The 24,298-nt window shown below is 40.7% G+C and overlaps 2 protein-coding genes across 2 annotated transcripts in view; one reads left to right on the plus strand and one right to left on the minus strand.

The window, feature by feature from the left end:
- LOC140895607 (uncharacterized) overlaps nucleotides 1-18,619 on the plus strand; it is a 169,581-nt gene extending 150,962 nt beyond the window's left edge. The window contains exon 6 of the transcript XR_012154286.1: nucleotides 18,397-18,619. The gene's annotated coding sequence lies outside the window, so the exon portion shown is untranslated. The remainder of the gene's footprint in view (nucleotides 1-18,396) is intronic.
- Nucleotides 1-24,298, minus strand: part of LOC140895608 (sodium channel protein type 2 subunit alpha-like) — a 204,534-nt gene that overhangs the window by 94,556 nt on the left and 85,680 nt on the right. Inside the window, exons 8-14 of the mRNA XM_073305731.1 lie at nucleotides 23,471-23,534; nucleotides 19,374-19,515; nucleotides 18,319-18,525; nucleotides 10,118-10,408; nucleotides 6,326-6,694; nucleotides 3,518-3,650; nucleotides 2,177-2,415 (exon numbers count right to left, since the gene is read on the minus strand). Of these exons, the coding sequence (XP_073161832.1) occupies nucleotides 2,177-2,415; nucleotides 3,518-3,650; nucleotides 6,326-6,694; nucleotides 10,118-10,408; nucleotides 18,319-18,525; nucleotides 19,374-19,515; nucleotides 23,471-23,534 (1,445 nt within the window). The remainder of the gene's footprint in view (nucleotides 1-2,176; nucleotides 2,416-3,517; nucleotides 3,651-6,325; nucleotides 6,695-10,117; nucleotides 10,409-18,318; nucleotides 18,526-19,373; nucleotides 19,516-23,470; nucleotides 23,535-24,298) is intronic.

Genomic DNA, 24,298 nt, shown 5'->3' on the forward strand with positions numbered 1-24,298 from the left:
GGAAGTCTAACCTGTCAGCTTACTATTTCCAGAGGAGTACAGAAACAAGCAACAAACTGCTCACAGTTATGGGTTCTAATTTTAAGAAGTGCTGAATTTGCAACTCCACTTCAACTAAGTTGTGGGTGATCAGCATTTTGGAACACAAAGCCCTATCTTTTTAAATATAGTGGAAGTAATTGCAACAGGCTTAGCTAAAAGGAAGTCAAAGAATATATGGCATATACAAGTGCAATGCAAGATATTAATTATTCATTGTTTTAGCACAAAGGGATGAAAAACCTTTAAAAAAAGTAATGGGCAGAAGAAAGCTAGAGCATTTATGGATTACAGGATTTCCCACCCCCCTAATAAGAAGCATACAACTCAGAAAGCAAACCTGCGATTGCTGAGTTTTAGCTAAGTGAGCGGGTAAACATGGAAGCCTGACGGTATGAAGGAATACCTATTTTTGCACATCTCACAATTAGATCATTCATACTTAGCAGTTACTTTTAGTGGGTCTATTCAGTGAATTACTGATATCTGGGATTCAGTTTTCCTGGATTTGGGACAGACAGACAATCACAGAAAACCTGTGATAGCTGTTAGCCCTCAGTATTTTCCTTCTCCTCAAATGTAATTCTTATCTTGTATTTTAGGATCAATCTGACTACCTCTGAAAAACTTATTTTACTTCAAATGCAGGAGAGACAGCTGGTTTGTCTGGTTTGGTTCAAGGGCTTGACATTCAGTTCATGCACATTCAGTTCATGCTCAGCAGCTCTAGACATGCTGACAGTTTACAAAAACTATTTGAGATTCAAATAATCCAAATAATCCAAATTAGAGTATCTGTGTGTGCTCTAAATGGCAGTTTGCTGCCCCAATTTGCTTCTCACAGTGAGAAGAGTTAGAACACAAATCAGAGTATTTCCTCTAAAAATCAGCAATAAGTGGGTATTCTAGAAAACCAACAAAAACAACCATAATAGCACATAGGACCAGAATTGCCCATGGGTTCTTCTTCTTCTAGAAGTCAAATAAATGCTTCAAGGTATATCAGGAAATGTTCTTAAAGGGACTATGTAAAATTGACACCTTTTTGTTTACTAGACCGGCCTCTTGTGGGTAATCAGTAAGATCTATTTATTTTAACAGGCAAAGCAAATTTTACTTCTTTTCACTCCTGTTAGTACTATGAGAGAATGAATTAAGGTTCTCTTCTGCCTCGTGCATCATGCATGGAATTGTTAACTAATTTCCGGTTGCAGAGCCTTTATTCATGTCAGAGCTAGAAACAACACAAACTGATTTTCAGATCCCTGAGCTTATAGGGTGGGCAGCCTGGCAGTTGTCTCCTGAGCACCCCCTTGTGGCCTGACATTGTTCTGCGACACCCACCTTTGTGTCCTTGTCAATGAGGTAACATTGAGTTCCCTTTGGTAGCCCCACAAAGAGAAGCCATACAGTCTGCTTTACATCAGCGCTTTGCTCTTTAATGGAGCCTCCTGGAAAAGTACTTTAACAACAGTTTACAGGCTCTTACCTCAGAACCCAGCCAAAAACTTAAAAGTCGTAAAACAAAAAATCTCTGGTTCCAGCAACAGTCCCTTCTGTAAGGCCTCAGGCTTGCTCAGAGTCTCTCTCAAACCTCCCGGCCTGGAGAGTTTTGCAGTATTTTGCCTGCCTTTTCAGTCTCTTTCAGTGCTCCCCTGCTTAGAACAGCTTCTCCCTCTCTGGAGTTCTCTGTTGCTCTTATACAATGGAATCACCTGATCCCTCTGAGGTGTGCCTGCTTAGTAACTACAGTTGGCTGGCCCCAAGCTTCTAGCCCTTAAAGGGGTACAGATAAACTGTCTCACTGTTACGACTAGCAGAACAGACTAGCAGATGAATGAACACACACACACATGCACCCAGGCATGTGGGATTTTCAAAAATGCCAAATTGATTTAGGAGTAAAAAGTCCACTGAAAGTGAAAAGTTTTTGTAAATCCTAACAAACAGCTAATACTTGTAACCTATACAAACATATGGAAATCATATAGTACACCTCAAAAATGTTTTTTAGAGCCACTTTTCACTCTATAATCATAATTTAAAATCTGTTTTGTAAGAAAAAATAAATCAGAAATGAATTCTACTTTAATTAGAGGTTGTATTCACATATCACAATACATTTTGACAGACTTACCAGGTTTCCTACTGAAAGCACATCGTGGAACTGTTTAGTCATTGGATAATATTCCATGGCCATAAACAGCGTGTTTAAAACAATGCAGATGGTAATAGCAAGATCAACAAATGGATCCATCACAATCAAACTAACAATATGTTTTATTTTTAACCAAGGAGCCCAACAGTCCCAGATCAAGAAAGTGTTGGCAAATTTATACCAGCATGGTGGGCATTTTTGTCTGGATTCTTCAAGTTCTGGAGGAAGAGAAAAGTGTAAAAACAAAGTGAAGACAAATATCTACTGATTACACTCTTTATTTTTATATCTCAATTTAAGGTTTAAAAGTGGGGAAAAGGCCAATGAAAACTATGGGTTGAAATTTGCAAACTAAATTCAAATTTTTAAGCCTTGCATACTTTGAGGCTTACCTTTTAGGGCGTGGCATGAGATGTGTGAATGAGGTATTGAGTCATTCTAATCAGTCAATGAAAATATTTGAATCAGGAAAACAATGGTACAAGTAGCAATACTAGCAGTTGGGGATGCTACAGTTCTCGAAACAAGAATATGGTAATGGGTTCAAGAGGTAGATTGGAGAAGCCTTGTTAGGTTTTGAATATGGTATTAATGTTGCAGGTGTAGATGGCATAGGAACAGAAAAGGGACCTGGAGGAAACAGGCTTAAATTTATCTTAATTGAAAAAACTTCTGTTTTCTTTTGAGTTTCTCTTTTAAATTAAATAAGTAAATTAACAAAAATAGAAAAGGTTCTTTCATTCTTAGACCAAAATGTTTCAAAACCAGTCTCCAATTCTTCAATCCATTCAGAAATCTAAATTACCTACTTACATGAAAAAAAAAAACAACAAGAAAAACCAACAGGAAAATAGGGCTGGATTAACTTCACTGAGGTTTTGTAAACCTTTCGAACTATTTTGGGGAATTGCAAACCTAGGTTAGTTAATTTCACTAACATTTTCTTCCTATTAGTTTAATCCATGTTTTTTACTTTCAAGAATATATTTAATTAGAAGAAACAAACATTTTCCAGTTAACAGGAATCTTGTGCAAATTATTAGGAGCAGACACCATCCCACAACAATAACTAGGCTAACAGAAGTGGATGACCAATGTAAAGCAGATACGCTTTAATCTATTTCGAATAATTTTTTCTTCCTCTCTATTCCTCCTATCATTTTCACTGTATCCAATTTTCACTATGTTCATTTGTTTTTAATAGGATATTTCTTCTCTGCCCCTCTTTTTAGTCTCCCCAATGACAACCATAAACTCAACACCTTTCTAAGCAAAGTAAATTCATCCATCTGTGGTTTTGTTTGTGTTTTTTAAACGTACCTTCCATTGTGTTTGTGAGTATGCTGGCTATACTCATTGCTCTGTGCCTTAAAGTTGGATCTTCCAGCAAATCCATTGATATTTTATAAGAACTTGACCTCCTCTTCTTTATTTCTATTCCTGAAGTGGTGCTCTGCAAATTAGATATAAATTACACTAAATTCAGAAATATTATAAGCAGACACCGAACATTTCTATAATGAATCTGAGCTCCAAGTAATTCATGCTACATGCACCTTCATATTTATGCAATGTATTATGTCAGACTTTTATTTGTAACAATCTACCATATTCAAAAAGTATTGTTCAGTTATTTCCAAAGTGTATTTCTGGACACTACTACTACGGGTGACTTGTACAGCACTTCACATTTTTAAAGTGCTACACAAACATTAACCAATTAATTCTGAAATCAGTATTATTAACAACCCCATCTTGCAGATAGGAAAATCGTAAAAGAAAGAGGTTAAGCAGTGTGGCCAAAGTAACACAGCAAGTCAATGGCAGAGCTGGAATCAGAAGTCTGGAGGTTTCTGGCTCCCAGTTCCAGGCTTAGTGCACTAGATTAAACTGTCTCACTTTACCCTCTATTTCCAGACTGGAACAAAATGGAAGATACGCATGGAAACTAAAATCTCTTGTAAGCTAACTTTATGTAATAATTATTTTCCTCTCAACTGAAATTTGTAAAAAGTCTGTCAGTCTATTACTGCACTCGTGACTAGGGCTTCGTGTGTGTTACGGAGGTCGTGGAAGTCCTGGATTCCGTGACTTTCTGCCAATTCCATGACTTCTGCAGCGACCGGTGTGGCTGACCCCAGGGCCGCCCCAACAGCTGGCCCCAGGGACAGCCATACCTGCTGCTGCTGGAGTGGCTCCACAGCCAACTGCACTGGTACTGCTGGCGTGGCCCCACAGCAGCCAGAGCAGCTACTGCTTGGTTGCCCCTGGCAGCTGGTGCCACCTGTCCCACACCAAAGAAGCGCCTCCCCTTCACCCCAGAGCAGTGCCCCTCCCACCCAGCTAAGATTTAGTCAGGGGTATACAGTGCAGGTCATGGACAGGTCACGGGCCATGGATTTTTGTTTATTGCACGTGACCTGTCCATGATTTTTATTAAAAATACCCATGACTAAATTGCAGCCTTAGTCATGACTGATTCTTCTTATGAGATATTCACTGTAAAGGGTGTCAACTCAAATTCAATTACCAATAAAAGTCTGACTGAACTGAACCCAAGCATGCCAATTTATTTTTAAGTAAGTAAGGGTAGGGGCAATGAATCTTGAAATTAACAGACTGAAGGTATACACGTACTTGCAGTCACACCCTGCATATACATATAAAGAGACATTGTGTGTGTACAAGCATGTCTGAAAATTTCTACACTAAAATAAATAAATATTTCTAAGAAAATAAAATGATAACACGTGGAGTGCATGATAAGGCTCACATTAAATTGATATAATTCTCTAATGGTCTGATTTTCTGAATAAGAGTTCTGGAAAAAAAATATTCCATTCCAAGGCTTAGTGCACTAGATTAGATGGTCTCACTTTACCCTCTATTTCCAGACTGGATCAAAATGCAAGATACGCATGGAAATTAAAATCTCATGTAAGCTAACTTTATGTAATAGTTATTTTCCTCTCAACTGAAATTTGTAAAAAGTTGTAAAAAGACATTCACAAAATGTCTGTGGATACAACAAGGAGCAGTTTATTGTTTTGTATTGTCTGAAATGATAGCTGACAGGTTGGACAGATTTTCCCAACTTTACCTGTTATAACATGCCGCATATGCGCTTTCAAAAGATATGCACAGATTCTAGCATGTGGGATGGGGCCATTGCAGGTTGGATTTCATGGTTACGGCCTTCTAACTAGTTATGATCCTGTCATCCACCTCACACATGCACAGTCCACACACCTCCTTCCCTCCTATGGACTCTGATGGCCTAAAAGCTCTCCTCCCTGGTTTCAGGATCCTGTCAGAGGATCCTGGTGTTATGGGATTCTGCTGGACCTTGGTGCTGTTACTACCTGTAAAGATTTCCTTTGACTAGAGAAAACCCAGGATGAGGTTCTCCAGAACACATTGCATACTAGATCCCTTTGTTCATCCTTCTGTCCCTATTAAAATTGGGCATGCTTCTAGGCAGTGTAACCTCAGTGCGAGAAATTTAATCAGAGCATTTCTGAGATCAAGAAAAAAGGCTCACTAGAACTTCTGGATCTCTCAATAGGATCCTAAAAGCTTGTGGGGTGGGCTCTATGTGTATGACCACATTATTTGTACGCAGAGATGGGGAGAGAGAGGAAAGTCAGGGCTAGTAAGAAGTTTGTCAGGAAATAGAGACAGAGGGAGTTTGAGAGTGAAGGAAATAATTGGACGCAATGAGAAAAAGGGAAGGAGGGAATACACTAAATGTTTAGGAAGCCAAATGTCTGAATTTTGGGTCCTGAAAGAGACTAAAAGTAACACATTATTTATGCTACTCAGTATTCAGTTCTGTATACCTCCTTACTACATATGTAGAAACTAAATGTTCATATTTTGCACATTCAGTAAATTTGGTATTTCAGCCTATTAGTTCAGAGTGTGTTTGCAAGTACATTTAGTAAGTTCCAGATGAATATATAAAATCATTTTAGACCTATTTTACTATACTAAAAGTTATTGCAGGATGCAGCAACATTCACAGTTTGGCCAACCAGGGATCATTCCCAAAGTATTCCATTCTGTAGAAACACAGGCTGATGCAGTAACAAAAGGCTATCATGCCTGAACTATTTATAACTTCCTTACATTGTCATCAGTAGTTGGTTTATCTATTATCACCTCTGGCAGAAGCTGTCCAGTAGGCGACAAGAGTGACGTTTGTACACCAACCAAGGAAACCACACCATTGCAGTCCACAGTACTGTGCATCTTCCCGTTCACTGGAAGCCTCCTTGATGACCTACTGCCTTGACTAATGTTACTATTGTGCCGTTCATGTCTGAGTGGCACAAAAAGAGAACCTCTTCTGCTATCATTTTCTTCAAAAGTGCTATGTTCATCATCAGCGAAGTCATTTTCTGATCCTACATCCTTTACTCGACCTCTGAAGCTGAAAAGACTCGTTCTGCTGTTGCGTCTTGGGGAAAACAGGGAGTCACGAATGCTCAGCAAAGACTGTAGGAAAACATAATTAAACTTATTATTTGAAAATTGTAAATATATAAAAACACATTTCAAGGTAAAACCAATTAACATGCCCTAAAAAGTCTTCTCAAACCAGATTAAAAAACACACCTACATTTCTTGGATTGAAATAAAACAGAGAAAGAGTACAGACATGACCCCAGAGATCACTGTTCATCGGAGTTGCTAAATTTAAACCAAAAAGTAATTATTTGAAAAAATCTGCATTAAGCTATGTTACCTATTCTGAGTATCTGGTAAACCAAGATTTCTGGAAATTCTAGAGACCTATTTGTACTATGCATCCAGGAGGTGAATGCATGGCTGGGCAGATGGTGTCACCAAGATGGCTTCAGCTTCCTTGACCATGGGGTGTTCTGGAAAAAACAGCTGAGCGGAGATGGGGTCCACCTGTTGAGGAAGGGGTAGAGTATATCCGATACAGACTGGCTAACCTAGTGAGGGAGGGCTTTAAACTAGGTTCATCAGGGGATGGAGACAAAAATCAACAGGTAAGTTCAAGACATGGAGGCCTGGGAGGGCCAGAATCTGGGGGGAACATGGACCATTATAACAGGGACAAGGGAGAGACAAGAGGGAACATAGAGGGGGAATCAAATCAGTATCTTAGATATCTGTATATTAATGCAAGAAGTATGGGGAATAAACAGAAAGAACTAGAAATACTAATGAATAAACAGAACTATGACATAGCTGGCATCACAGAGACTTGGTGGGATAATACACATGGCTGGATTATTGGTATTGAAAGGTACAACTTGCTCATGAAGGGCAGGCAGGGAAAAAAGAGAAGACGTGTTGCTTTGTATATCAAAGATGTATACACTTGAACTGAGGTTGAGACGGAAATAGGAGACAGACTTGTTGAAAGGATAAGGTAAGGGTACTGGGTAAGGATAAAGGGGGTAAAAAACAAGGCTGTTGTCATGGTAGGGGTCTACTGTAGACCACCTAACAAGGAAGAAGAGGTGAATGGGGCTTTGTTAAACTACTAAGCAAATCATCCAAAGCACAGAACTAGCTGGTGATAGGGAACTTCAACTACCCAAACATCTGTTGGAAAATAATACAGCAGGGCACAGATTATCCAACAAGTTGGAGACAATTTTTTATTTCAGAAGGTGGAGAAAGCTACTAGGGGAGAGGCTATTCTAGATTTGATTTTGACAAATAGAGAGGAACTAGTTGAGAATTTAAAAATGGAAGGCAGCTTGGGTGAAAGTCATCATGAAATGGTAGAGTTCATGATTCTAAGGAATGGTAGGAAGGAAAACTGCACAATAAAGATAATGGATTTCAAAATGGCAGACTTTAGCAAACTCAGGGAGTTGGTAAGTAAGTTCTCATGGGAAGCAAGTCTAAGAGGAAAAACAGTTTGAGAGAACTGGCAGTTTTTCGAAGTGACATTATTGAAGACACAAGAGCAAACTATCCCACTATGTAACGAATATAGGAAGTACGGAAAGAGACCATCCTGGCTTAACCAGAAGATCTTCAAGGATCTGAAACTCAAAAAAGGAGTCGTACAAAAAGTGGAAACTAGGTCAAATTACAAAGGATGACTATAAATAATAATCATGTAGGAACAAAATTAGAAAGGCCAAGACACAAAATGAGATTAAACTGGCTAGAGACATGAAGGGTAACAGGAAAACATTCTACAAATACATTAGAAGCAAAAGGAAGACCAAATACAGGATAGGCCCATTACTTAATGAGGGGGAAAGACAATAACAGAAAATGTGGAAATGGCAGAAGTGCTAAATGACTTTTTTGATAATGAAACAAATAAGTAGTCATTTGCCAACACTGAAAAGATAATAAGATGATAAGTAATGGTCAACATGGATTTGTCAAAAACAAATAGTGTCAAACCAACCTAATAGCTTTCTCTGACAGAGTAACAAGCTTTGTGGATGGGGGGAAGTAGTAGATGTGGTATATCTTGACTTTAGTAAGTCTTTTGATATGGTCTTGCAAGACCTTCTCATAAACAAACTAAGGAAATACAGCATAAATGGAGCTACTATAAGGTGGATATATAACTGCTTGGAAAACCATTCCCAGAGAATAGTTATCAGTGGTTCACAGTCAAGCTGGAAGAGCATATCAGGCATGGTCCCGCAGGGATTGGTCCTGAGTCTGGTTCTGTTCAATACCTTCATGAATAATTTAGATAATGGCATAGAGAGTACACATAAAGTTTGCAGATGACATCAAGCTGGGAGGGGTTGCAAGTGCTTTGGAGGATAGGATTAAAGTTCAAAATGATCTGGACTAACGTGATAAATGGTCTGAAGTAAATAGGATGAAATTCAAAAAGGATAAATGCAAAATACTCCACTTAGGAAGAAACAATCAATTGCACACATACAAAATGGGAAATGATTGCCTAGGAAGGAGTACTGTGGAAAGGGATCTGGGGGTTATAGTGGATCACAAGCTAAATATGAGTCAACAGTGTAACACTGCTGCAAAAAACTGAACACCATTCTGGAATATATTAGCAGGAGTGTTGTAAATAAGACATGTGAAGTCATTCTTCCACTTTACTCCACATTGATATGGCCTCAGCTGGAATTGTGTGTCCAGTTCTGGGTTCCACTTTTCAGGAAAGATGTAGACAAATTGGAGAAAGTCCAGAGAAGAGCAAGAAAAATAATAGAAAACATGACTTATGAAGGAAGATTGAAAAAAATGGTTTGTTTAGTCTGGAGAAAAGAAAACTGAGTGGGAGACTTGATAATTGTTTTCAAGTACATAAAAGGTTGTTAGCTGAAATAGCTGTTCATTCTCTGGAAGTGAAAAGATGCATACAGCATTACAGTAAAGTGGTAACTGAATGATGAAAAAAGAGAAAACAAATCACCTTTCTAGGTATACTGCACTGAATTACTTCAATATGAAAAATGCATACATTTCCATCATTCCGTGAACCTTTACAGTATTATAAATTTGTGTATAATGAATATGGACTCATTAAAATAAAAACAAAAAGAAAAAGAATTGACAATGTTATTGACTACTAGCATTAAATACTACTACATCATCCTAGACCACAGGGACCCTAGAGCAGCAAGAATGAACAATTCCTTTTAATGTATATGAAAGCACAGGTTAGGAGGTTTTAGCTGTGAGTTAATGTAGATTTCAGTGGCAAGTAGTGCACATTTATATTATCATAACATCAAGATATTGAACAGCTGTTTTATTGATATTATTTTGGGGAATGTTTTCAGGGTTTACTAAGTAACAAAAACTTTCCCTTAATTATCCCTCTCTTTTACAATCATGCAGTTTAGTCACAATGCTGTGCCTTGTACATTACTACAATCTGCATGTCAAACAGATCACTGTGCTAAAAAATTACAATTGCATTAGTTATAACAGTACCTGGTGGGGGGAAGCGAAACGCTTTTCATATGTCAGTCTATTCCCTTCCAAAGAGAAACGGAAACCTTTCCTTCTGATACTGCCTTCTGAATCAGATTTGGGAAGCTTTTCATCATCCAACTTGTCCTCTCCTCCAGAAAGCTCTCTCTGTCTTCTTTTCTTCCTTCTGTTTCTCCTTTCTTTAGCACTCTTTGAGCTCAACTTCGATGTTTGTGAAGAACTCTCCGAGAGCCCACAAATCCTATCTTCGCCACTGAAATCTCTTAACTCAGCAGCTGCTTCTGCTATGGCCTGGCATACGAAAAGATTGACTACTTATTAAAACACTAAAATATCAAATATGCATTTAACTACCAAATCCTTTACTACTTACTATAAAAAGCATTGCTCTTTTGAAACAGCATACCTTGTTTTCCCAAATTTACTCCAACTGGCTTTTATGTATATGGCCAAATCCTACTCATTTCTGCAAAAAATGTCACTTGAAATAATTAGTAAATGCTAAGTAAGTGAGGAGAACAGGATGAAGCCCATAATGTATTAGGGAAGTGCTGGTCACAACTCTGTAGCTAAGAGATTGAGTCCATGTTTTACACTTAAAGCATGGACTCAATCTCTTTGCTCTGTATGATAAATACAGCATCTCCTCCCCACATCAGCATTTGCATACTGGATTTAAAGAGTATTTTCTGAGAACTGATAATATTAATTCAAACTTGTATCCTTTAAGAAATTTAGTATCTCTCTTAGTATTTTCTTTGTCCTGAATTATGTTAACAATGGGAAAAATACAGAAATTCAAGCTCCCCAAACGGTTAAAATTAATTGAAACCTTATGCATAGACTATATTTGAAGAAATCAGCTTGTAATTAAGCTACATTTGCAGCTTTGTATCTAGTTGTATATATCTAATTGTATGTAATTTTTATTATTATAAATAACACAGACACGTTCACGTAACTCTTAGGTGGACACTGAGATATCAAAGGAAACAAGTAATCATCCTTCCTCTACAGCTAATTTTGATTAAATCAATTCTATCTGTTACAATGAGTCAGGAAGTAAAAGGAAGACTGCATACATGTCAAGAATTCTCACTGGTTGATTAAGCAGTCCCACTGTCTCTGTTCTTTAAAGTTTCTCAAAAAGAACAGGAGTACTTGGGGCAACTTAGAGACTAAAATTTATTTGAGCCTAAGCTTTCGCGGGCTACAGCCCACTTCATCAGATGCATGCTGTGGAAAATACGGTAGGAAGATTTTATATACACAGAGAACATGAAACAATGGGTGTTAGCATACACACTATAATGAGAATGATCAATTAAGGTGAGCTATTACAAGCAGGAGAGGGAGAAAAACAAAAACTCCCCAACCTTTTGTAGTGATAATCAAGATGGGCCATTTCCAGCAGTTGACAAGAACGTGTGAGAACAGTAGGGGGGGGAATAAACATGGGGAAATAGTTTTACTTTGTGTAATGACACATCCACTCCCAGTCTTTATTCAAGCCTAAGTTAATGGCGTCCAGTTTGCAAATTAATGCCAATTCAGCAGTCTCTCGGAGTCTGGTTTTGAAGTTTTTTTGTTGTAATATTGCAACTTTTAGGTCTGTAATCGAGTGACCAGACAGATTGAAGTGTTCTCCGAATAGTTTTTGAATGTTATCATTCTTGACGTCTGATTTGTGTCCATTTATTCTTTTACGTAGAAACTGTCCAGTTTGACCAATGTACGTGGCAGAGGGGCATTGCTGGCACATGATGGCATATATCACATTGGTAGATGTGCAGGTGAACAAGCCTCTGATAGTGTGGCTGATGTGATTAGACCCTATGATGGTGCCCCCTGAATAAATATGTGGACACAGTTGGCAACGGACTTTGTTGCAAGGATAGGTTCCTGGGTTAGTGGTTTTGTTGTGTGGTTGCTGGTGAGTATTTGCTTCAGGATGGAGGGCTGTCTGTAAGCAAGCACTGCCTCTCCCAAGATCTGTGAGAGTGATGGGTCATCCTTCAGGATAGGTTGTAGATCCTTGATGATGCATTGGAGAGGTTTTAGTTGGGGGCTGAAGGTGATGGCTAGTGGCGTTCTGTTATTTTCTTCGTTGGGCCTGTCCTGAAGCAGGTGACTTCTGGGTACTCTTCTGGATCTGTCATTCTGTTTCTCCACTTCAGCAGGTGGGTATTGTAGTTGTAAGAATGCTTGAAGTCACCTACTACAGGACAAGCCCAACAAAGAAAGTAACAGAAACACCCATTGTTTCATGTTCTCTGTGTATATGAAATCTTCCTACTGTGTTTTCCACAGCATGCATCCGATGAAGTGGGCTGTAGCCCACGAAAGCTTATGCTCAAATAAATTTGTTAGTCTCTAAGGGTATGTCTACACTACAGAATAAGGTCGAATTTATAGAAGTCGGTTTTTTAGAAATCAGTTTTATATATTCGAGTGTGTGTCTCCCCACAGAAAATGCTCTAAGTGCATTAAGTGCATTAACTCGGTGGAGTGCTTCCACAGTACCGAGGCTAGAGTCGACTTCCGGAACGTTGCACTGTGGATAGCTATCCCACAGTTCCCGCAGTCTCCGCTGCCCATTGGAATTCTAGGTTGAGATCCCAGTGTCTGATGGGGCTAAAACATTGTCGTGGGTGGTTCTGGGTATATATCGTCAGGCCCCCTTTCCCTCCCTCCCTCCGTGAAAGCAAGGGCAGACAATCGTTTCGTGCCTTTTTTCCTGAGTTACCTGTGCAGACGCCATACCACGGCAAGCATGGAGCCCGCTCAGGTAACAGTTACCGTATGTCTCCTGGGTGCGGGCAGACGCGGTACGGCATTGCTACACAGTAGCAGCAACCCATTGCCTTCTGGCAGCAGATGGTGCAGTACGACTGGTAGCCGTTCTCGTCGTGTCCGAGGTGCTTCTGGCCACGTCGGCTGGGAGCGCCTGGGCAGACATGGGCGCAGGGACTAAATTTGGAGTGACTTGACCAGGTCATTCTCTTTAGTCCTGCAGTCAGTCCTATTGAACCATCTTATGGTGAGCAGGCAGGCGATACGGATTGCTAGCAGTCGTACTGTACCATCTTCTGCCGGGCAGGCAAGAGATGAAGATGGCTAGCAGTTGTACTGTACCATCTTCTGCCGAGCAGCCATGAGATGTGGATGGCATGCAGTCCTTCTGCACCATCTGCTGCCAGCCAAAGATGTAAAAGATAGATGGAGTGGATCAAAACAAGAAATAGACCAGATTTGTTTTGTACTCATTTGTCTCCTCCCCTGTCTAGGGGACTCATTCCTCTAGGTCACACTGCAGTCACTCACAGAGAAGGTGCAGCGAGGTAAATCTAGCCATGTAACAATCAGAGGCCAGGCTAACCTCCTTGTTCCAATAAGAACAATAACTTAGGTGCACCATTTCTTATTGGAACCCTCCGTGAAGTCCTGTCTGAAATACTCCTTGATATAAAGCCACCCCCTTTGTTGACTTTAGCTCCCTGAAACCAACCCTGTAAGCCGTGTCGTCAGTCGCCCCTCCCTCCATCAGAGCAACGGCAGACAATCGTTCCGCGCCTTTTTTCTGTGCGGACGCCATACCAAGGCAAGCATGGAGGCCACTCAGCTCACTTTGGCAATTAGGAGCACATTAAACACCACACGCATTATCCAGCAGTTATGCAGCACCAGAACCTGGCAAAGCGATACCGGGCGAGGAGGCGACGTCAGCGTGGTCACGTGAGTGATCAGGACATGGACACAGATTTCTCTGAAAGCATGGGCCCTGCCAATGCATGCATCATGGTGCTAATGGGGCAGGTTCATGCTGTGGAACGCTGATTCTGGGCTCGGGAAACAAGCACAGACTGGTGGGACCGCATAGTGTTGCAGGTCTGGGACGATTCCCAGTGGCTCCGAAACTTTCGCATGCATAAGGGCACTTTCATGGAACTTTGTGACTTGCTTTCCCCTGCCCTGAGGTGCATGAATACCAAGATGAGAGCAGCCCTCACAGTTGAGAAGTGAGTGGAGATAGCCCTGTGGAAGCTTGCAATGCCAGACAGCTACCGGTCAGTTGGGAATCAATTTGGAGTGGGCAAATCTACTGTTGGGGCTGCTGTGATGCAAGTAGCCAACGCAAGCAAAGATCTGCTGATATCAAGGGTAGTGACCCTGGGAAATGTGCAGGTCATAGTGGATGGCTTTGCTGCAATGGGATTCCCTAACTGTGGTGGGGCCATAGACGGAACCCATATCCCTCTCTTGGCACCGGAGCACCAAGCCGGCGAGTACATAAACCGAAAGGGGTACTTTTCAATAGTGCTGCAAGCTCTGGTGGATCACAAGGGACGTTTCACCAACATCAACATGGGATGGCCGAGAAAGGTACATGACGCTCACATCTTCAGGAACTCTGGTCTGTTTCAAAAGCTGCAGGAAGGGACTTTATTTCCAGACCAGAAAATACCCGTGGGGAATGTTGAAATGCCTATATGTATCCTTGGGGACCCAGCCTACCCCTTAATGCCATGGCTCATGAAGCCATACACAGGCAGCCTGGACAGTAGTCAGGAGCTGTTCAACTACAGGCTGAGCAAGTGCAGAATGGTGGTAGAATGTGCATTTGGACGTTTAAAGGCGCGCTGGCGCCGTTTACTGACTTGCTTAGACCTCAGCGAAACCAATATTCCCACTGTTATTACTGCTTGCTGTGTGCTCCACAATATCTGTGAGAGTAAGGGGGAGACGTTTATGGTGGGGTGGGAGGTTGAGGCAAATCGCCTGGCTGCTGGTTACGCGCAGCCAGACCTCAGGGCGGCTAGAAGAGCACAGGAGGGCGCGGTACGCATCAGAGAAGCTTTGAAAACCAGTTTCATGACTGGCCAGGCTACGGTGTGAAAGTTCTGTTTGTTTCTCCTTGATGAAACCCCCCGCCCCTTGGTTCACTCTACTTCCCTGTAAGCTAACCACCCTCCCCTCCTCCCTTCAATCACCGCTTGCAGAGGCAATAAAGTCATTGTTGCTTCACATTCATGCATTCTTTATTCATTCGTCACATAAATAGGGGGATGACTACCAAGGTAGCCCAGGAGGGGTGGTGGAGGAGGGAAGGAAAATGCCACACAGCACTTTAAAAGTTTACAACTTTAAAATTTATTGAATGCCAGCCTTCTTTTTTTTGGGCAATCCTCTGTGGCGGAGTGGCTGGTTGGCCGGTGGCCCCCCCACCGCTTTCTTGGGCGTCTGGGTGTGGAGGCTATGGAACTTGGGGAGGAAGGCGGTTGGTTACACAGGGGCTGTAGTGGCAGTCTGTGCTCCAGCTGCCTTTGCTGCAGCTCAACCATACACTGGAGCATACTGGTTTGGTCCTCCAGCAGCCTCAGCATTGAATCCTGCCTCCTCTCATCACGCTGCCGCCACATTTGAGCTTCAGCCCTGTCTTCAGCCCGCCACTTACTCTCTTCAGCTCGCCACCTCTCCTCCCAGTCATTTTGTGCTTTCCTGCACTCTGACATTATTTGCCTCCACGCATTCGTCTGTGCTTTGTCAGTGTGGGAGGACAGCATGAGCTCAGAGAACATTTCATCTCGAGTGCGTTTTTTTTTCTTTCTAAGCTTCACTAGCCTCTGGGAAGGAGAAGATCCTGTGATCATTGAAACACATGCAGCTGGTGGAGAAAAAAAAAGGGACAGCAGTATTTAAAAAGACACATTTTATAAAACAGTGGCTACACTCTTTCAGGGTAAACCTTGCTGTTAACATTACATACATAGCACATGTGCCTTCGTTACAAGGTCACATTTTGCCTCCCCCCACCGCGTGGCTACCCCCTCAACCTTCCCCCCTCCCTGTGGCTAACACCAGGGAACATTTCTGTTTAGCCACAGGCAAACAGCCCAGCAGGAGTGGGCTCCTCTGAGTGTCCCCTGAAGAAAAGCACTCTATTTCAACCAGGTGACCATGAATTAGATCTCACTCTCCTGAGGATAACACAGAGAGATAAAGAACGGATGTTGTTTGAATGCCAGCAAACATACACTGCAATGCTTTGTTGTACAATGATTCCCGAGTACATGTTACTGGCCTGGAGTGGTAAAGTGTCCTACCATGAAGGACGCAATAAGGCTGCCCTCCCCAGAAACCTTTTGCAAAGGCTTTGGGAGTACATCCAGGAGAGCCGCGAATGCCAGGGCAAAGTAATCCTTTCACATGCTTGCTTTTAAACCATGTATAGTATTTTAAAAGGTACACTCACCGGAGGTCCTTTCTCCGCCTGCTGGGTCCTGCTTGGGTGGGTTCGGGGGGTACTGGCTCCAGGTCCAGGGTGAGAAACAGTTCCTGGCTGTCGGGAAAACCGGTTTCTCCGCTTGTTTGCTGTGAGCTATCTCCAACCTCATCATCATCATCTTCTTCATCCCCAAAACCTGCTTCCGTATTGCCTCCATCTCCATTGAAGGAGTCAAACAACACAGCTGGGGTAGTGGTGGCTGAACCCCCTAAAATGGCATGCAGCTCATCATAGAAGCGGCATGTTTGGGGCTCTGACCCAGAGCGGCTGTTCGCCTCTCTGGTTTTCTGGTAGGCTTGCCTCAGCTCCTTCAGTTTCACGCGGCACTGCTTCGGGTCCCTGTTATGGCCTCTGTCCTTCATGCCCTGGGAGATTTTGACAAAGGTTTTGGCATTTCGAAAACTGCAACGGATTTCTGATAGCACGGATTCCTCTCCCCATACAGCGATCAGATCCCGTACCTCCCGTTCGGTCCATGCTGGAGCTCTTTTGCGATTCTGGGACTCCATCATGGTCACCTCTGCTGATGAGCTCTGCATGGTCATCTACAGCTTGCCACGCTGGCCAAACAGGAAATGAGATTCAAAAGTTCGCGGTTCTTTTCCTGTCTACCTGGCCAGTGCATCTGAGTTGAGAGTGCTGTCCAGAGCGGTCACAATGGAGCACTCTGGAATAGCTCCCGGAGGCCAATACCGTCGAATTGTGTCCACAGTACCCCAAATTCGACCCGGCAAGGCCGATTTAAGTGCTAATCCACTTGTCAGGGGTGGAGTAAGGAAATCGATTTTAAGAGCCCTTTAAGTCGAAATAAAGGGCTTCATCGTGTGGACAGGTGCAGGTTTACATCGATTTAATGCTGCTAAATTCGACCTGAAGTCCTAGTGAAGACCAGGGCTAAGGTGCCACAAGTACTCCTGTTCATTTTGCAGATAGAGACTAACACGGCTGCTACTCTGAAACCTGTCATTATTAACGTTTCTGTCACTGCATACTAGCTTGAGTCCCCAGGACACTGCTTTCTTAGCTCCACTATCCATTCAGGAAACACTGCTGGAGGAACTGAGGCAGGTTCATAGAGGGAGCTCTTAAAGCAGAGACTTTTGGACGCAGAGAATGGGCTCACCTTGCCCTCCCTCCCACCATGCTCCCTCTCCCCCCCACACACACTTCACACAGCACTGGTCTCACTAACACAGCCTACTAAACCAACAAGTCCATTTCAAATTAAGGGTCAGATTCACCAATACACTTCAAATGCAAAGCAACTGTAAACCAATTTAACTGGTTGGTGGATTCTGGTTTCTTTGCACTGCTCTGGTGTACTGGTGGATGCCCTTAAAAAGTTTTAAAAAATGATTTAGGTTTGATATTACATATACTTAATTCATTGGACATATAAGATGGTATAATACCTTTAAAGTTTCTTGTTTAGTATGTTCATCTATGACATTTTAGATTACTTTTTAAGAAGCACATTCCTGGACAAAAAACCACTTTAAAGTGGAATAAACGCTGAGAGTAAATATCAGTCATTTAAAGGCAAAAAACATTACAGTGATGTTGTAATTACCCCAAAATCAAGTAGTATAAACTCAGGAAATCGAGAATTAAGATTACTGTAAAAAGAAATCCAAACACAGTAAGATAGGAAATGTACACTTAGGGCACCCAAACAACCGCAACTGCTCATTTTGAATCTCCATTAACACTTAAAAGTTTAGAAATTTCTTCAATGATAGGCCCATTCTTAGGTGTATCTCACATGTACTATCACAACAAATCTGACATTGGTTAAAAAAAGTGGAAGCTTTATTGTTTTCCTAGTTTCCACTAAATTATATACTATGTTTCACTAATTTATGTATGCAATGTTACATTTTTAGGTAAAAGAACAATAATGTATGGATACAGATACCTGAGCTTCTTCTTGTTGCTTTTTCAGCTGTTCAAGCATTTGCTGAAATTCTGTCTCCTTCTGCTTTGCTTCTTCTAGGGTTGCTTGATTCTGTTCTTCATAGGCCATGGCAACAACAGCCAGGATCAAGTTAATCAGATAGAAAGAACCCAGGAAAATCACCAGAACAAAAAATATCATGTATGTTTTGCCAGCAGCACGTAGAGTCTGGGGGGGGAGGGGGGCAATGATACAAACTGATTAATTTGAGAATTAGGAAAATGATTATGTATCTATATCAAAGACAGTTGTTCATATTGAATATGAGAATATTTATTTTATAAATCAAAATGAAAATAAATGAAAAATGTGAGTGTGTGTATGAGAGAAAGGTGGTGTGATTTAGGAATCCTGTTTTAATTATGGGGAGGGGGGATATGAGATTTTAATAATCATCTCAGAGAGAAGATTCCAAGTAAATAATTAAAAAGACATTTGTGCGTGGGATTTTTAGGCACTGAAAAAGTATTAGTTGTATCTTCCCCTTCGACTGGCCAGAATACCTAAAAGTAGCACCATCAGTAATATCAACTAAACAATAGATCCTAGCTTATTGTAAGAAGAATCACCATCATAAAAAGCCATGAATTTGTGGCTATCAAAAATAGGACTCAAGGTATTTAAGAGTGGACTACCACCTTTTGAAATTATAACAACTATTCACTGCTTAAGCACAGCATTGCAGTTCTGAAGGTAACAAATAACAATGTTGTGTCAAATGAAACCTGATACAGTCATGAAAATGGGCTCTGAAAAGCTTCTGTGTAGCTTTATAGAAAGCATGACAAATCCTGTAGCATATGTTTCACAATTCTGTATGATCCTGCCAGTTTGGGATAAAGGTACCCCCTTTGAAAATCCTATTAGTCTACAATGTTCCCCAATATCATTTTATGATTGGGCTTCTTAATTTTTAATACACCATTATGTAATAAGAAATGTAAAGACCATTCTTTCTGTCATAATTCATTTTAGACCATTAACATATCAAAACATAGTTTTCACTACATTCTCACCAGTTGATAAAGGTTTTCCCAGTAATCCTGAGTCATCAGTCGAAACAGTGACAAGAACGCCCAGCTGAACGTGTCAAAACTCGTGTAGCCATAATTTGGGTTTCTACCAGCTTTTATACATGTATATCCTTCTGGACATTGACTTAAAAAAAGAATTAAATTAAATTAGTTTGGATTTTTTAACAATGGTAAAGAGTAAAAATTGTCTTTCAACTGAATAACTTTCACTAATTAATAGGAGACTCATTGCGGATTGCTGAATTTTACAAGTTAACAAGAAATAAATGGGAAAGAGATTAAAGATATTGCATGACAAACTGTACCATACACCCCCCTCACACACACACACTCTCTCCCTCTCGTTGATCTGTCCAGGGTCTGCTGCTTATCTGCTCAGCCTCTGGCTGCCACAAACTTTTCATCTGCAGCACTACTCAGTGTCACCTGCCCCCAACTGCAACCACAGGAGCATCACCCAGCTGATGCATACTTCTCCCAGAAGCTCTGTGTTATCTCTACAAGGACACTAAATATACAGCTTTATTGGAAGTAGCTTTCCCCTTTAACCCAGGAGTTCCATAAAAGATGCTACTGCTTCCCCAAAGAGGACTACAAGGGGCCCAGAGTATGAGAGTATATCTCATAAATGTAATGAAACTACAGTACTTAGATCCCACTATAGATATATACTGCTGAAGTTTGTCTGGAAGAGGAGCTGGACCATCAGATTTCTTGGCAAATTGTTGATCAGTCAAGCTGGAATTAGTGAATTTCAGAATTGGGAAAAAATTGGTCTTACCTGTGGATTTTCTTTCTAGAATCCTGCATGTCAGTTTTCACAGTTGGTGGTTCCCCATCTCACAGCCACTGGAGGCAGCCCAAATGTCTGCTATTACCCTGAAGGAAGAACTCTCTAGATTGTTAGCTTACAAACCTGAAAGATACTATGTAAAATTTTAAATGTGCCATTCAATTCAAATATTTTGCTGCAGAGCCTTCGCACAAAATTTAAAGATTTTTTCAAGAAATACAGTCTTCCTTTCAAATTGTTTAACAAGGCAGCAATAACCAGAAAAAATTTGGACATGTGAGGGTCAGACAAGAAGACATGGAGGATCCTAGAAAGAAAATTCATAGATAACACAGAATTTTTACTTCTCTGTCCCCTCCATATCAGTCTTCCTCTTGGAATATGGGAAACAGTAAATTATCCCTAAGGAGGAAGTAGGATTTAATTTAACCATATAGAAAATTGAAAACTGACTTAAAGATTACTGGAGTACCATGTTCTGCAACATCTTTCTACCAAACACTGCATCTGAAGTGAATCTACAGCATAGGGGTATTAAACATATGGCCTGTGGTCCAAATCCAGCTCAAATGATGTAGTTACATGGCCACCATGACGATCAGAATGTGCAGAAACTCAGGTTTAATTTAAACTATAAATAAGTTTCTACTTGTCACGGCTACAGAAATAATCTTCCAACAGAAACAGAGTGTAAACTGATGTAATGAAGTATGCCTGAATCTGCAGAGAGCCAGAAACAATGAGACTGAGGGGATTAACTCCACTGTCCCGTATTAATCGGATTGAACCATCAGCTGTATAGCCCAATGACATAACTCTTGACATAACTCTTCCATTTTTGATTTTCCAACTGGATTTGGATGAAAATAGGTTAATCACAACCTGACTTGTGATGCTCTGAAAGGTAGGCTGGTCCAGATGACATTCCCTTAGGTCTAATGCATTATCCTGAGCAAGTAGACTCTGCCTTTACTTTTCCTTTTATACACAGAAGCTTGATGAATAGAATGAGAGCTTCTGCCCAGACCATAACCAGATCTACCTTTCCCGAGTTTTTCTGCCTTCCTTGCAGTTTATACACACCATGTTTATAAAAAATCCTCCACTGGAGGAGGAAGAGTGCTCCATGGGGAAATCCTGGCTCTACTGAAGTCAATATGGAGTTTTGCTATTGACTTCAAAGGAGTCAGGATTTCAATTCATGTCTCCTCCTTCTATCACATCCCTTGAGTCACATAGGAGCCCTGAATTATCTCCCTTACATGGACTCTGGAATCCTTGCTAACAACCAGCTTCTCTGGACCGAAAAACAGAGAGCTGCTGCTGAATAATACAGATGAATTTGCAAAGAAAGGTTAGTACAGCTATGGCTCAAGATCTTTTATTTACTGATTTACTGTAGTGTCAGGCTGGAAGTGACCAGAACAATCCAAAGATGCTGAAGTTTTGTAAGGGCTCTGACTGGTTCTTCCCTATTCGCTCAAATAACTGTTCCCAAAGGCATGTAGTGATGGCTGCTAGGCTCTATGTTGCACTGAGCCGTGAAGGAGACCTGATAAGAAATATACACTTTTATTTGAATGGAGGGATGACATGATCTCTATGAATACTTATAAAAGTCTGATAAACTAGTGCTGTGCACTGAAAAATGCTTCCTGTTGTAAAAGAAGCTAAGTTATCCCTGATGACTTCTTAATTATGGGAGTAATGCTGTAGTAATGGATGTCAGAATTTCCATCTGGAATATTAATTCCTTTGTGGATTTACTGAGAGACCAGAAACCTAGAAAAACAATAATTTCTCTTTGTATTACAAAAAAATCTTGTGGACTTTCCAAAGTATCTGTCTCTCTAGGGTATTGCTCTAATGTGTTAGGGAAAAACTATTGCATCTTTCATCTTCTGATGTTACAAAGTATTTTTGTTGTTGATAGTGTTGGTTTATTTTAACTTTGGGGAAAGGATAAACTTGTCCCTGGGACAGTGAATCAGTTCTACAGAATGTCCTCCTCTGATAATCTCAAGTACCCATTTTTTTGAATTGGTTGATTTCCATTGAGGGCTTTATAAATTACTTTGAGAAACAAAACTGGAATTTACCACCCACTTCCATGCTGTTAATTCTGGCCTGGTCTAATCAGTGGAAACTTCCTTATAGCCCACTGAACCATAAATTCATAGCAATGTAGGACAGGAAGGGACCTTGAGAAGACACCTAATCCAGTCCCCTGCACTGAGGCAGGACCAAGTGTTATCTAGAATTCTAGACCATCCCTGACAGGTGTTTGTCCAACTTGTTCTTAAAAATCTCCAGTGATGGATATTCCATAACCTAGGTAAGTTGTTCCAGTGCTTAATCATCCTTACAGTTAGGAAGCTTCTCCTAATGTCTAACCTAAATTTCCCTTGGTGCAATTTAAGTCCATTACTTCTTGTCCTGTCCTCAGTGGATAAGCAGAATAACTGATTGCTCTCCCCTTTATAACAACCTTTTATGTACTTGAAGACTGCTAGCCATTTCAGTGCAGATCTCACCAATGCGCTAGCTGAGTTTCCTTGGAGACTGCTCAAATGCCTCAGCATAGGCCTTGCCAGCAGGGATCATCATCTTTGTTCTGGCAGCTGCTATTGTATGTAAGGATGAGCAATGGGGAAACATTTCTTACCGTTTTGGTTCCCTGTGTTGTCTGTCTGCCATTTCTGAGGGGGAGCAGAGGGGCTGTCCTTCAAACCTTCCTCAGAATGCCAAAAGAAAATATTTTTTTGTTTTGACAGTTTTGAGGAGAAAAACCTTGAAGCCAGTGAATAGACTGGGAGACATTTAGTTACAAATCTTTAAAAAATCCTGTGAAAGCTCTGCTACAAAAGGAGGCCCAGAGGCTGCCATGTGTGCAGTTTGGAAGCTGAGAATTCTACAGAGCTCTCCGTAAGCCCAGGCTCAGAACAAAGATCTGATCTCCCTCTAGCTGCTGTGGAGATGGGAAATGCCAACTGCGAAGACTGTCTAACAAGGAAGAGATGGAGACAAATATTTTAAGTCATTCATAGTACAACTGCTGTCAGCTGAAACTGAATTTTCAAGTCCAATACAGGTCTCTGGAAAGCAAACTGATATTAAAAATATTTTGTAAATTTTTTACCTACTTAGTTCAGATGTTTTCTAATATGAAAGAATATAGGTTGATTGACAGTGCAGTTAGCCAGCTAAATGAATGATTTCGGCTGTGTTGCCAAAAGGTTACATCTTTTTTATACAAAGCCACAGTATAACATACAACATTTCTTACCCTGCATCGGAGCTATTACCACAAAGCAGGGCATCTTTTTGTCCGTCTAAACTATAAAAATGATCTATTAAGAAAAAAGAATTTTAAAACGTTATAATATTGAACGAAAGGAATGCTGCATTTAGTTACAGTGCTGTACGATAAACATCAGTAGCTGTAAAACCCATTTTGCTAAGAAGAAAACTGACTCACGAAATTTAGTTATTTAAACATAAGAGATTAGGCTTACTGTCAAGATAAGAATTTAAACTAGTGCACTTCAAGAAAATAAGACAAACGTTCCTACAACTGTAAATATAGCTTATTGTTAATATTCTAGTTAATATTAATTTCTCATTCATTTAAAACTACCAAAAGCATGCATGATAGAATGGTGCACAAATATACTCACATATAAAACATACTTGTGTGTTGACTGATTCTAGTACACTATGTTTCATAAAATCTTCATACAACTTGTATAGTCAGTCTTTGCTCAGAAGTTAGACAACACAAAGGCCTTTTCCTTAAAGGAAAGGTCTCTGCAAATGAATACTATAGTCACTAGCAGTGCAAGAGAGCTATTTTAAAGGAGCTTATTGATAGACAAGTCCAAAGGGAGCTTATATCAACGTACAGTTATAATTCAAGTTACCACACATTGTAAAAAATATAAAAGTTTTATTTAGAAAGAATTCTGAGCTTAATGACAGATTTTCAGAGAATCTGATCTTTATTTCTAGGCATACTGGTATATCTGTTCCTACTGCTTAAACATATTTGAAATCACAATCCTTCTTGGGCTTGTCTTCACTACTGGGGAGATCAGTGCTGCTATAATCAATGCAG

Source organism: Lepidochelys kempii, chromosome 11 (assembly GCF_965140265.1).
Source record: "Lepidochelys kempii isolate rLepKem1 chromosome 11, rLepKem1.hap2, whole genome shotgun sequence".
Lineage (NCBI taxonomy): Eukaryota > Metazoa > Chordata > Testudines > Cheloniidae > Lepidochelys > Lepidochelys kempii.